Source organism: Aedes albopictus, chromosome 2 (genome assembly GCF_035046485.1).
Source record: "Aedes albopictus strain Foshan chromosome 2, AalbF5, whole genome shotgun sequence".
Classification (NCBI taxonomy): domain Eukaryota; kingdom Metazoa; phylum Arthropoda; class Insecta; order Diptera; family Culicidae; genus Aedes; species Aedes albopictus.
The window spans coordinates 257,307,231-257,321,540 of NC_085137.1; the positions used below are offsets into that span (position 1 = coordinate 257,307,231).

The 14,310-nt window shown below is 44.6% G+C and overlaps 1 protein-coding gene across 1 annotated transcript; it reads left to right on the forward strand.

Annotated features, from left to right (window-relative positions):
- Positions 1 to 11,433: 11,433 nt before the first annotated feature.
- On the forward strand, positions 11,434 to 12,624 carry LOC109427955 (proliferating cell nuclear antigen). Its single transcript, XM_019703614.3, has 3 exons — positions 11,434 to 11,588; positions 11,667 to 12,173; positions 12,234 to 12,624. The coding sequence occupies exons 2-3, from the start codon at positions 11,678 to 11,680 to the stop codon at positions 12,518 to 12,520; spliced, it is 783 nt and encodes a 260-aa protein (XP_019559159.1). The 5' UTR covers positions 11,434 to 11,588; positions 11,667 to 11,677; the 3' UTR covers positions 12,521 to 12,624.
- The last annotated feature ends 1,686 nt before the right edge of the window (positions 12,625 to 14,310 follow it).

Genomic DNA, 14,310 nt, shown 5'->3' on the forward strand with positions numbered 1-14,310 from the left:
AATGTCGATCATGGGATTGAATACACGGCCTTCTGATCAGGAACCACACTTGCTGCCACTGTACAAGCGAGTCTTGCTTGGAGATGATGCGCAAATTCTAATAGAACTGAAGCTCAAAGCTGCCGGCGTGGCTGTCAAACGCATTTTACAGTAGTACGGTAAAATACTCCCATCACCGGTTTGTTCGGTAAAATATTCACAGATCTCCTGTAAATTTGTCTGATTTCACCGGTTCTACGGTGGTTTATTAGAATTCACCGATTTTCTCCTGTAACTGAATCGATTTCGCCGTAATACTGTAATTTCCTTGTTTACAGACCAGTTTCGGTGATTTTTTTCACCGAATACTGTAATTTATTCTAAGTGTGTATGCTTTACCCTCATTCTGGGTAAACGGGTCTTTGTGAAAATCCTAATACCCAATTTCGTCTGTAGTTAGCTGCTGTCATAATCTGGGTACAGTCAACTTTGACTGTACTTGGAAAAAATCACTTTGACCGCCACGTCTTGCAAAGTGAACTATGGCGGAGTGCAAAAAAGCAGAGCCTTTGGAGGAGCTTTGAGCAATTTTCGACGACGGAAGCTACGAACTATGGACTGGTAAGAGTTTTGACGGTCCTTTCCATAAGGAAATTCTTCAAAGCCATTCTACTTTCAGGCATGCCGTACCGCTTGCCCGGCAGCAACAGATAAGTCGGCATTTTCCCCGTCGGTTATTCGGAAACTCCTCAATTAGTCAGGACTTCCTCAACAATAAATATTTCAGTGATTACGTGTGAAATAGGCTCGGAAATAGGTGAAATAAATGCTTATTTATTATGACAAAAGCCTATCGCGAGGGGCGAATCACTAGCGCATTTTCGATTCAGCCTTGCGTATTGACATACGCATTGGCGCATTTTGTTACGCATTAGCGTATTAAGGTACGCATTTCTAAAATTGAACTACACCTATCAAAATTTTACAGCATGCACTTTTCAACGCATTGATAAAATTGTTCGTACTTTTATACGCATTGACAAAAAAACTTGCATTTTTCTACGCATTGATAGAAAACACGCATTTTTATTCGCATTGGTGGAATGCTCGCATTTTTATACGCATTGATAACCCAAGTAACCACAGTGCTGAAGCCTTATTGCATGCAGATATACGGTGTATTTAGTGCAATCATTACTTTACATGCAAACTTAAGGTTGATTTAAAGTGGAAGTGGGCAATTATAGAATCAAATTAGGATTATACTGGTATAATCTTGAAGCAGTCGCATAATTGCCCATTTCCACTTTAAATCAACTTTAAGTTTGCTTGTAAAGTAATGATTGCCCTAAGTACACCGTATATCTGCATGCAATAAGGCTTCAGCACCGTGGTTACTTGGGAAATAACACGCATTTTCCTACGCATTGGCGTATTTTTCAACAAATTATGTATTGTGCATCCCAGCTTAATCACTCAGATGCTGACGATCTCAACCAGCCGTCGTTTATCGCGAAAATATTGTGCCCCGTATGAATTGTATACGGTGGCTGATTATCCATGACAGCTCCCACCCGGCGGCCGCAAAAACAGTTCTAGCCAAGGTGCACACCGTGTGTAAATCATACGGGCGCGGTCTGGCGCGTTTCGTACGCAGCTTGTTCAGAATCTAAGATAAGCGCGACAATATTAAAACTCCAAAAATTCGTCATGCACTTCATGTGCATTTTTCAACGCATTGGATATTTTGGCGCATTTTTCAACGCATTACAGTCCCGATTCGTTCGTTGGCGGCTCGTTAGATGGGTTGTCTCGATAGTTGAATGTTCACTGGTTGGGGCAAAACCCAACTAAAAAGCACTGTCAATGTCAAAATCGATGTCAAAACGAGTTTGACGTCTGACCGCCGTCGCATCGCAGCTCCTATATACAGAACGTTTGTGCAAGTATGTGAGTGTTTCGTGACGTATTTCTCGTCACTTGCGTGTGTCTACAGCATTTTGATCAGTTGTCAGTTGCCCCAACGAACGAACACGATTCGGTAATCGGGGCGCAGTCGTGACCCAACGAGCGAATCGCCACTGTACATTTTCAAATGCATTTTTCAACGCATTGGAGAATTTTGTAACGCATTTCCATCAAAACGCATTTTCGTTTCAGTTGTTTTGGAAGTGATCCGCCTCTCGGCCTATCGTTAGTGTATTATTTTCATTTTTTTTTGTTTGGTGTTAATTATTTGACTTCCCAAGTAACCACAGTGCTGAAGCCTTATTGCATGCAGATATACGGTGTATTTAGTGCAATCATTACTTTACATGCAAACTTAAGGTTGATTTAAAGTGGAAGTGGGCAATTATAGAATCAAATTAGGATTATACTGGTATAATCTTGAAGCAGTCGCATAATTGCCCATTTCCACTTTAAATCAACTTTAAGTTTGCTTGTAAAGTAATGATTGCCCTAAGTACACCGTATATCTGCATGCAATAAGGCTTCAGCACCGTGGTTACTTGGGTTGGGTGCATGCTTGCTTACTCATTTATATAAAAATGGGTATGATGAGAAACGCCATAATCTGAGTAACCTTTACCCAGATTTTGCAGCTAACATCGGTAACCCAGATTTGAGTAAAGGTACCTTTACCCACATTACAGTAACTGCAGATTTGCTCGATCTGGGTCACTTTGACATCAATCTGGGTAGCTGAGGGTTAGCGTGTAAGGAAACAATCTAATTTTGGATAACTATAGTTCATTCCACATACTCAAATAATAATAAAGCGAGGTAGCCCCGGTGACGAACGACGAACTCATTGCAATAGCGAAGTCGCTTAAGTTGAACAAGGCTCCGGGTCCGGACGGTATCCCGACATTAGCCATCAAGACGGCCATCGAGGCTAAGCCTGACATGTTCAGAATGGCTATGCAGATGTACCTAGACAGAGGCGAATTTCCGGAGAGGTGGAAAAGGCAAAGATTGGTTCTACTGCCCAAACCCGGGAAGCCACCTGGCGACCCGTCGGCATACAGACCTATCTGCCTGCTGGACACCGCCGGAAAACTGTTGGAACGGATCATTCTGTCGAGGCTGATGGTCTATACCGAGAAACCCAATGACTCTGGTCTCTCGGATAACCAGTTCGGCTTTCGGAAGGGTCGATCGACGGTGGACGCTATTAGGGCTGTAACTAAAACGGCCGAAATAGCGCTCCAAAAATAGCGAACAGGAATCCGCTATTGCGCGGTCGTCACGCTGGACGTTAAGAATGCGTTCAACAGCGTCAGCTGGACCGCCATTGAGTGCGCAATTGTCGTAATTTCGGAGTGGTAAGAAGGCAGCGTGTTTACTCTTTGACCGACAGTAACAGAATGACGTTTTATTATTTTATTCAAAGTACATGTATGTTCATATAGGTATGTATTATAAATATCCAGATCATAGACCGGCGGCAACTACAACTGAATCACAACATTTCTTCCCCCCTAACAACAGTTCTTGTCTATCTTGAACACATACAAATTGTTAGTATGTTAGTAACATATAATCAAAGATCGAGCCTAATTGGTGGTCTTCTAACCCTGTTTGACTTTCGTGTTTCTTGACTGCCAGTTTCTGTGGTGATAGTAGGCTCTTCCAATACCGGGTCATGATTTGCCCTGGTGACAGGGCTGTTAGCAATTTCACGAGTTTGAACCTGATCATTCTCTTCATCCGGAGGACTAGGTAGAGGACATGTTGATGAGACAGTTGTTGTTTGATCTGACCTCAACGGAGGAGAATCACGCGCGTGATTACGAATGGTGTTTTCAACTCTAGGCAACTCGTTCAACTGCGAAGTTTTGATCAAAGGACCTGCTCGGAGTTGGTCAACATGGCGTTTCCACAAACGCCCATCGTCAAGTTCGACCAGATAGTGTAACTTCCCAATTCGTTCAACAACCAAGCCGAATCTCCATTTCTCGGAAGCTGAAAGGAAATCTCTTGCCGCAACCCTATCATTCACCTCGAAAGAACGCACATCTATCCCTTCCCCACGAGAAGCACTGTCTTCCCTTTTCCTTGGAACCATCAGATCAATGCGCGACCTGATTTGCCTGCCAAACACCAGCATCGATGGGCTACGTCCCGTTGACGGATGTACTGTTCGTCTGTACGCCATTAGGATGTTCTGCAACTCAGCTTGAATTTCCGAGCGGGAGCAACGAAGAGCCTTGATCTTATCTTTGAAGGTTTGGACATATCTCTCGGCTTGTCCATTGGTAGATGGATGGTAGGGGGCGCCCATTTTGTGCACTATTCCATTCCGTTTAAGAAACGTTTGGAACTGTTCGGATGTAAACTGAGTTCCCCTATCCGTAACAAGGACCGATGGAATGCCAAATGTGGCAAAAAACTCTCGCATCTGTGTAATGGTAGTTCCTGTGGTTATATCGGGAAGGACCCTCACTTCCGGCCACTTGCTGAAAGCGTCCACGATGATCAGGAAATAGCAACCCATAAATGGTCCAGCAAAATCCGCGTGAATCCGCTGGAAAGGTCCTGAAGGCTTCTCCCAGCAGTGCACAGGAACCTTAGCGGGATCAGGCCTTATTCTTGCACAGTTTGGACAGTCACGGGCTAGATTAGTGATGTCACGATCGATTGTTTCCCACCAGCAATAAGACCTTGCAAGCGACTTCATGCGAGATACTCCAAAATGGCCGAAGTGTAGTTCCTCCAAAACGCGAGTTCGAAGTGATTCTGGAACATATACACTAGGCCTGTCCAGCTTTTGAAAAATGTTCTCTGATTCTTAAGTCCACCCCCATATTTTGATTGGCATCCTAAAAGAAGTAACTGGTCAAAATTTCAGCCAACTCCGTTGAAATTAAGAGGTGCATCAAATCAATTTTGTGTTTTTCGACTAGTTTTGAACTCCAAAAAATCATAACTACACTAAAACATGTCAAAACTTAATTCTTTCGGCAGAAATTGAAAACCATACTTGTCTGCTACAACTTCTCCGAACAACGTGTGCCAATAAAATTGAAGGAAACATGTGTAATTATCACATTTGTAATCAGAAAAACCTTAAAAAGTTGATTTTTTGATAGATTTCGTTCTGGAACACCCTAATATACTTAATAAGTTGGATTTTTCAAAACGGCATCATATTCTCCAATGTTTTTTGGTTATTTGCTTCTTTGACACCAATGCTGTAGAAGTTGAGCAAAAATTACTAAAATTCGTGAAAGTCAAATGTGGCCTAAAAACTAGCTCTTTGGAGGCAATCACGTTGTGGCGCGAAATTGTACTGAACGTAGTAGCTTTGCTTCCTAGTAGTTCGCCTTGGCTACCCCCTACCACGGGTGATAACAAACAAGCGCGATGACAGGTGTTGGCTATCATATCAGTGCTGACGCGATGCCACTTTTTGCGCGCCAAAGCGTGATTGCACCCGAAAAGCTAGTTTTTAGGCCACATTTGGCTTTCACGAATTTTAGTAATTTTTGCTCAACTCCTACAGCATTGGTGCCAAAGAAGCAAATAACCACAAAACATTGGAGAATATGATGCCGTTTTGAAAATTCCAACTTATTACGTATATTAGGGTATTCCAGAACAAAATCTATCGAAAAATCAACTTTTTAAGGTTTTTCTGATTACAAATGTGATAATTACACATGTTTCCTTCAATTTTATTGGCACACGTTGTTCGGAGAAGTTGTAGCAAACAAGTATAGCTTTCAATTTCTGCTGAAAGAATTAGGTTTTGACATGTTTTAGTGTAGTTATGATTTTTTGAAGTTCAAAAATAGTCGAAAAACACAAAATTGATTTGATGCACCTCTTAATTTTAATGGATTTGGCTGAAATTTTGACCAGTTACTTCTTTTAGGATGCCAATCAAAATATGGGGGTGGACTTGAGAATCAGAGAACATTTTTGAAAAGCTGGACAGGCCTAATATACACGGATTCCCTTCATCAGGCAGCCACTTTGAAGAGTAAATTCCGTTTGGTCAATACCGAACCGGTCGCGTCCGTCTACGCATCTGCCCGTTTTCAACCCATGAATCAGATTTGTTACGCTCCTGTCATTGCTGGTATGTTCCCTTAACTCTTCAATAGACACTGGTAAAGTTTCGATCTGCTCGAGTTCCAACACGTCAACTTCTTCCACACATTTCCTATTGTTGATATCCGGAACCGGTAGACGTGACATGCCATCCGCATTAGCATGTTGCTTAGAAGCACGATACCGAATTTCAAAATCGAATGACTCCAGGAAAACCGCGTAGTGTTGCATTCGCAAAGCCGATAGCGTAGGAAGACCCTTGTCTGGTGAGAAAATTTGAGTAACTGGCTTGTTATCTGTTACAAGCACGAATTTCCTCCCATACAAGTATTGATGAAACTTTTTTACACCATATACTATGGCGTACGCCTCTTTGTCCACCTGCGTATAGTTTTGCTGAGTGGAGTTCAAGGTTTGAGAAGCATACTGGATTGGATGTTCACTGCCATCTGGATAAATGTGGCTTAGGACAGCCCCAACACCGTAAGGTGATGCATCAGTTGCCAGCACAAGAGGGAGCCTTGTGTCATAGTGCACAAGAACGCGATCCGATTGCATTTCCCTTTTAACCCACTCGAAAGCCTTTTCGCAGTCTTCGTCCCAAACGAAAGGTGTCTTATCCTTCAGTAGATTGTTGATTGGGTAAATTCGAGTACTTAAATTCGGTAAAAATCTGCCATAATAGTTGACGAGCCCAAGAAATGCTCGAACTTGTTCGCGGTTCTCCGGGTGTGGCATTTCTTGAATAGCTGCTACTTTCTGCTCCATTTTATGGATGCCCTCCCGATCAATCACGTACCCACAGTATTCAATGCTATCTGCAAAGAACTCGCATTTAGCAACATTGATTCGCATGTTGTGTTCTTGGAATCTTCGAAGAACCTCTTTTAGACGTTCTAAGTGCGTGGCATCATCAGGTCCGGTAACCTTGACATCGTCCAGGAATACTGAGATTCCAGGAATTCCATCAAGTATTTGAGATATTTCTCGTTGGAATACTGCGGGTCCGGACGCTACACCATACATTAGCCTGGTTGGTTGAAACAGACCAAGGTGTGTGCTTATGGTAAGCACTTCTTGATCTTCCTGTCGGACGCCCATTTGTAGATATGCCTGCGCTAAGTCCAATTTCGAAAATTTCTCGCCTCCAGCCATATTGGAAAAAAGCTCGTCAATTGTCGGAAGAGGATGCTCGTCTACCAACAAACTTTTATTCACGGTCAACTTATAATCCCCACATAAACGTACCCTGTTTCCTGACTTCATAACGGGCACGACTGGTGTCGCCCAGTTGCTGTGGTTTACTTTCACCAGCACTCCAGAGTCAACCATTCTGTTGATTTCACACTCCACTGCATCACGAATAGCGAACGGTATCGAACGAGCCTTGAGGAAAACTGGAGTACAGCCCTGCTTGAGAGAAAGAGAAGCTTCCACCCCAGTAATTTTTCCGAGCGAATCATCGAAAACCGAAGAAAATTCATCAATCAGCCCCTTCAACACACTTGTCTTTGGAGAACGCAATTCAACCTTATCGACCGTAGTATCATATTTACTCATAACCTCATTCCAATCCAACCGCAATGACCGCATCCATTCCCTGCCGAGCAGTGGATGGCGGCTCGTCTCTACCACGAACAGACGCAGATTATTGTTTTCTCCATGGTATGCAACATTAGCAGAAACTGTACCATAAACCTCGATTTTGCTACCGCAGTAACTTCGCAGTTCAATATTCGACTCGTGCAGAGGAAGATCTTTGAAGCACCTGACCTTATCACCAAGACTAATCAATGACACCGGTGAACCACTGTCTACTTCGAACTGAATCGGTACGTCATTCACACTCAAATCGAGAAATATCTTGGACAACGGGCTACCGTTCCCTTCAAGCTTACATACATCAATCGTACAGATTTCGTTAACTACCTCGTTGTCTGAATCCTCTGACGCTTCTTCTTCTTCTTGCTCAACCATATTTGCATTAAATTTAGAATGCTTGCTTGCAAGCGTGCTGTGTCTCATCATCGCAGTAGCAGATGTGAAGCTGATGCACACTCGCTTAAGATGACCTTTCTTTTTACAGTGACTGCAAATAGTGTCCTTATGTGCACAAACATTCGCTAAGTGTGCATCACTTCCACATCTGAAACAAGTCCTGTTAGTTGTGTTAGTTACCTGTACAGTAGAACCAGACGGAGCCGCAGCCTGAGCTGGGTGCCGTTTCGTCTTCCTTCCGTCCATCAGATTCACATCCTGCATCCTTCGGTTGATCACGTCGGCTCCTTCTCCCGAAGCCTCCATGGACAGCGCGATATCCTTGGCTTTGTCAAAAGTCAATTCCCGCTCTTCGATAAGCCTCGATCGTATTCGTTGATTCCGTAGTCCGAACACTAACTGGTTCCGCAAAGCCTTTTGTAGATACGTATCGAATTTGCAGTGTTTGGCCTCTCGTTGCAAAGCTGTTATGAACTCGGTTATCGTCTCTCCCTCTCGTTGATTCCGCGACCGGAACCTCCAGAGCTCCACCATTTCCAATGGCTCTGGGTCAAAGTAGCCGTCCAGCGCAGCCACAACTTCGTCGTACGATTTTGTTTCCGGCTCGATGGGAGACAGGTGATCACACAGCAGATTGTACGTCTCTGCCCCCATATAGTACAGTAGCATGTTCAGTTTACTCGCAGCAGGTACACCAAATATCAACATAGCACTCTCCAGACGTTTCACCCATCGAGACCACTTCGATTTATGTTTATCGTATGGTTCGAACGTGAACGTCGATGGCACAGCAGCAACAAATCCGGCGGCACTCCCCGCAGCAGCAGCAGCATTCCCCGCGAACGACATGATTCGGTCTCGCAGCAGCAGCAAGCAGCACAAATGTCAACACACGCAAAGGCAATCGGTGTGACACGAACGGTACACTGATGGCAGTAGTACCCTCTTTTTCTTCTCCTAACCTCCTTTCACCTTGTTCGTCCGGAACTGCGGCGGAATTCAGCACGGGATGTTCATCGTAGCGCTAGCGCTCCTCCTTTCGTGGATTTTTTTCCGTCCAAGCGTCGCCAACTGTCGTAATTTCGGAGTGGTAAGAAGGCAGCGTGTTTACTCTTTGACCGACAGTAACAGAATGACGTTTTATTATTTTATTCAAAGTACATGTATGTTCATATAGGTATGTATTATAAATATCCAGATCATAGACCGGCGGCAACTACAACTGAATCACAACAGCAATACACCACCTAGGAGTCCCGGTTAGCCTATGCCGGATATTGGAGAGCTACTTCCAGAATAGAGTGCTAATCTATGACACCGAGGAAGGCGAGAGGAGCTACAAAATCACCGCAGGGGTCCATCTTCGGCCCGGTACTATGGAACGCGGCGTATGATGGCGTATTGAGGCTCAAACTTCCACCGGGCGTAAAGCTGGTCGGCTTCGCCGATGATATTACCCTCGTGGTATACGGCGAGTCGATAGAGGAAGTGGAACTGACAGCAACTCATGCAATTGGCATAGTGGAAGATTGGATGAGGTCGAGACATTTGGCACTCGCGCACCACAAAACGGAGGTGGTGGTGGTAAACAACCGCAAGTCTGAACAGCAGGCAGTGCTCACTGAAACAATTGGGGGTCATGATCGACGATAAGCTGAAATTCGGAAGCCACGTAGAATATGCCTGCAAAAGGGCAAGCATGGCGATAATGGCATTGTCAAAGATAATGTCAAACAGCTCGGCAATAGTCTCGAGTAAGCGTAAGCTGCTAGCGGCAGTAGCGGTCTCCATACTACGGTATGGCGCCGCTGCATGGTCGAAGGCGCTAGTGGTTAACCGAAACGTGAAGCGACTTGAGAGTACCCACAGGCTGATGTGCCTTAGGGTGGTGAGCGCATACCGCACGGTCTCAAAGGACGCGGTATGTGTGCTAGCGGGCATGATGCCCATAGTTTTAGTGGTGGCAGAGGATGAAGAATGCTTCGAGCGACGCGGCATAAGAGGCGCGAGGCGTATCGCCAGAACCTCGTCTATGCTGAAGTGGCAGAGCGAATGGGATTCCTCCAGTAAGGGTAGATGGACACACAGGCTCATACCGAGCGTGTCCAAGTGGATGAGCAGGCCCCATGGCGAGGTGAATTTTCACTTGACTCAATTTCTGTCAGACCATGGGTGCTTTAGGTGGTATCTGCACAGATTCGGACACGCAGGCTCCCCCGCATGTCCGGAGTGTGCAGACTGTGACGAGAGCGCGGAGCATGTGCTCTTTGAATGTCCACGTTTCGTGGAGCAAAGGTCGAGTATGCAGACGGTATGCGGTAGAGATATCACGCCTGACAACATTGTTGAAACGATGTGTATGGGGGCGGACAAGTGGGACTCCGTTACTTCCACGGTTTCTCGAATCGTACTTGAACTACAGAGTAAATGGCGAGCCGAACAACAGCTAGTTGATTTGGCCCCCCTTCCCCATCCAGGAGCTTGAGTTCAACGGGTAGTATAAGTACTAGCCAGGACCCGAGCCTCCAGGGGAGAGTGAACAACACTTAAGGCGGTAGCTGGTGGAACGCTTACTATTAGAGTGTACTCATGTACGGTCCCCCCTTCTCGAAGTCATCCCTAACGGGCGTACCGCGAAGGTAAATATTACGTCCATCATTTTTTGGGATTTCAGGACCCCCCCTCCCCCTTCTGTCACGCTATTTTCCTATACCTAATACACGTACTGTCACGCTTCTCTAGACCCCCCCCCCTCCCCCAAATGTTGGACGTAATATTTGAACGTCCCCTAAGGAAGAGAGAGAATGAGTTTTTAGTGGGTCGATCCCCACATCTCCCGACCCTAATAGAAAAATATGATACAACGTGCTTAACAACCCTTTCGGGCTATCATCATGATCATACATGGAATGATACAATCATTCACCTAATCAGCAGTGTATAATACATTTTTATTAGGGGAGGAATCACCTCTTGGGTATCTGTTGCAGATTTTCTCATTCTATAAAAAAAACATACTCAATTTTGGGTAATATGGTCTCAAAAATTAGGTAGTTTGGATTTTCTGTGTGTATGGTTATCGTTATGCGGGGAGTTTTCGTTCAGTGTAGTTCAGATCGCCCGCACCTATTGGGCAGCATCCATTTATTACGTAACGCTAAAATCGACATTTTATGACCCCCCCCCCCCCCAACCCCCCTCCCCCCCTTCGGAACGCTTTTTTGTATGAAAATCCCAAGGAAAATCCTATTTTTTTGTATGAACCGGAACGCTCGACCGTACTCCCCCTCCCTCCAGAGTGTTACATAATTTGTGGACGGCGCCTCGACAGAAAGACCCGTGCTCGGATGTGTGGAACACGTTGCTGTCAAAACTGCCAAAACATCTGTTATTTTGTTTCGCGCTCATTTCTGTTTAGCTTGTCGCGCGGTTTTTCTCGCGGGCTTCGATCATTTCTCTCTCCGCCTTTTTCACGAAACGACGTGTTGGCTAGTCGGTGCCGCCTTGTGCCTTGTTCTCTTTCAAATTTCCTGTATTATTACTACAAATCAATAGTAAGTATAGCGTTTTAGCTTTACAACCAAAGGAATAATTCGTTAATTATTAATAATGCTCTCATTGGATTTGCACAGAAATCATCAAAATGTTCGAAGCTCGTCTAGTAGCCAGCACCACCTTGAAGAAGGTCCTGGAAGCCATTAAGGACCTCCTGAATGAGGCCACCTTCGATTGCAGTGACTCCGGCATCCAGCTGCAGGCCATGGATAACTCCCACGTTTCGCTGGTTTCATTGTCGCTTCGGTCGGACGGTTTCGACAAATACCGGTGTGATCGGAACCTGTCGATGGGTATGAACCTGGCTAACATGTCCAAGATCATGAAGTGCGCCAACAATGACGATACGGTGACCATGAAAGCCCAGGATAATGCCGACACCGTCACCTTCATGTTCGAATCTCAGAATCAAGAGAAGGTTTCCGACTACGAGATGAAGCTGATGAATCTGGACCAGGAACACTTGGGAATCCCCGAGACGGATTATGCCTGCATAGTACGGATGCCAGCCATTGAGTTCGCCCGCATTTGCCGAGATTTGTCCCAGTTCGGTGAATCTGTGGTCATTTCCTGCACCAAAGAAGGTACCTTCAGTTAAATGCCAATGAAGCATCATCAGGTCTTTAATCATAATTTATTCACAGGTGTTAAATTCTCTGCTTCCGGTGATGCCGGATCGGCTAACATCAAGCTGGCCCAGACGTCCTCGGTGGACAAGGAAGAGGAAGCGGTCGTCATCGAAATGCAAGAACCGGTGACGCTTACTTTTGCCTGTCGTTACCTAAATTCTTTTACCAAGGCCACACCGCTTTCGAGCCAGGTGCAGCTGTCCATGTCGGCGGATGTTCCCCTGGTGGTGGAATACAAGATCCAGGACTTGGGACACATCCGGTACTATTTGGCACCGAAGATCGAGGATGATGAAAACTAAATTTTAGATATTTTTGTATTACTTCTGATAATGTTTCACAACATAGGCCGATAGACTATAAGAATCTTTATGTTATAAATAAGGATAATTTAAATTTTCTCTTATTCTCGCTTTACGATTATTTTTATATCACCAAAACACTTCCAAACCTGCGAATGTATCTCTCTTATGTGGGGTGCGTTTCGCGGCATAATTGATCGCGGCCAGCTGCGAAGCAGTTTTCTTAGCGAGCGCATAAAGCCGAAATTCCACTTACCTATGGTCGGCGCTCACGCGAACTTTAGAATTACTCACTAAACGACAACAGAGTGTTGTTCAGATGAAAGCTCCACCAACACGAGTCGGCAAACACGCTGCGAGGGTATAACTCCCGGATTAGCTGCAGTACTGCAGCACACAGGCACGTGCCGTGTGTGCAAAAGTTGTCCCATGGCCATGTTCTATGGGAATCCCTATTAACATGGAACAACTATTATACTGCACACGGCAGGGCAAGAAATCTCAGTTCATTTGGAGTAAAGAAGTAACAGTCCCCTGGGGCCAGAATTTGATTGACAATTCTTGGCCCTTATTCACCTGGCCCTTATTCACCTGGTGAGATCTGTCTGGCTGTGTTTAAGCATGAGACACGTTTATATGAGAATAAAAAATGACAAAACTCTTGTTGTTGCATACTTTTTGAGTTCCATTTTGCCCCCATATCAACTATGCAGTATCCGGGATGAATCGAAGAAATTAAATTTTGGTGCGCGCCTGTCTTAACCTTCCGTAACTCGCGCGGTTAGCCACAACCACCAGAACCGCGCTAATGCTGAACACAAAAAGCGAGATGTTTTCAACGTGCGATCGCTCGCAGGTTTAATTTTCATACGATTTAGTATGGGGAAAAGTTACTTCTTCAAAGAAAAATCGCTAGGAGTCACCCCTTGATCTCAAAAAAATAAGTCGATAATTGATTTCTGTAGACAACTTTATGAGGAATCAGACCTCCAAAGACCGCAAAGTGATGCTATGTTTGTGGAAAAAGTAGTTAAGCTTTACCCGATCGGTAAAATGACGAAATTTTATTATTTATTTCTTACATGTTAAACAGCGTTGCCATGCTATTCGGTTTTCAGTCAGTAACTTTTTCCACGTGCCTTAGATCGATTTGCGGTCTTCGGAGGGCTTGTTGCTCGTGAAATTTCATTTATCGATTAAATTTTAGGAATTTAGTGACAAACTGTGGCGATTTTTCATTGAAAAAGTGATGTTCCCCATAGTAAATCGTATGATAACTTTTCTACAATAAGTGCGGAAATTATCCAAAAATTAACCGCGCAGAATATTTAGCCCGTTGCCAGTACTAGCATATAGGCATCATAATGGAGCAATTCAACTAGGCTGCCCGTTCTTAGTTTTAAACTCGTTTGGTCTAATGGCCTGTTTGGTCCAGTGATGCAGCAATGCGTCAATTCCAATAGAATGCCCGCAATATAGAATATTTCTTTGGTCATGCCTAGCTTAAAGTGACCACTGATCATCAGAGCTCCCACGCGGTACATTAATTAGGAAAGATGCATAGTAATGTTAAGGACAAGGTATGTGGAGTATATAGCTCAACATTTCTAGAGCACCGTTTTTAGTGCACAAATTCAGAGGCTTGCAAGGATTAAACGTCCAACCAACTTTTACTCCTATCTCAATTTCTCATCTCGCCGTCCTTTGTTCAGTGTTGCCAGTTTCACAGTAACTAAAAGTTACCACAACACTTAGGGATATTCGGATCTATAATTTTATCACGTATTCGG

Excerpts from the sequence above, each read along its gene's own strand:
- LOC109427955 (XM_019703614.3), top strand. The coding sequence starts at position 11,678 with ATGTTCGAAGCTCGTCTAGTAGCCAGCACCACCTTGAAGAAGGTCCTG. Across the intron at positions 12,174-12,233 it reads CATTTCCTGCACCAAAGAAG|GTGTTAAATTCTCTGCTTCC; the intron begins GTACCTTCAGTT and ends ATTTATTCACAG.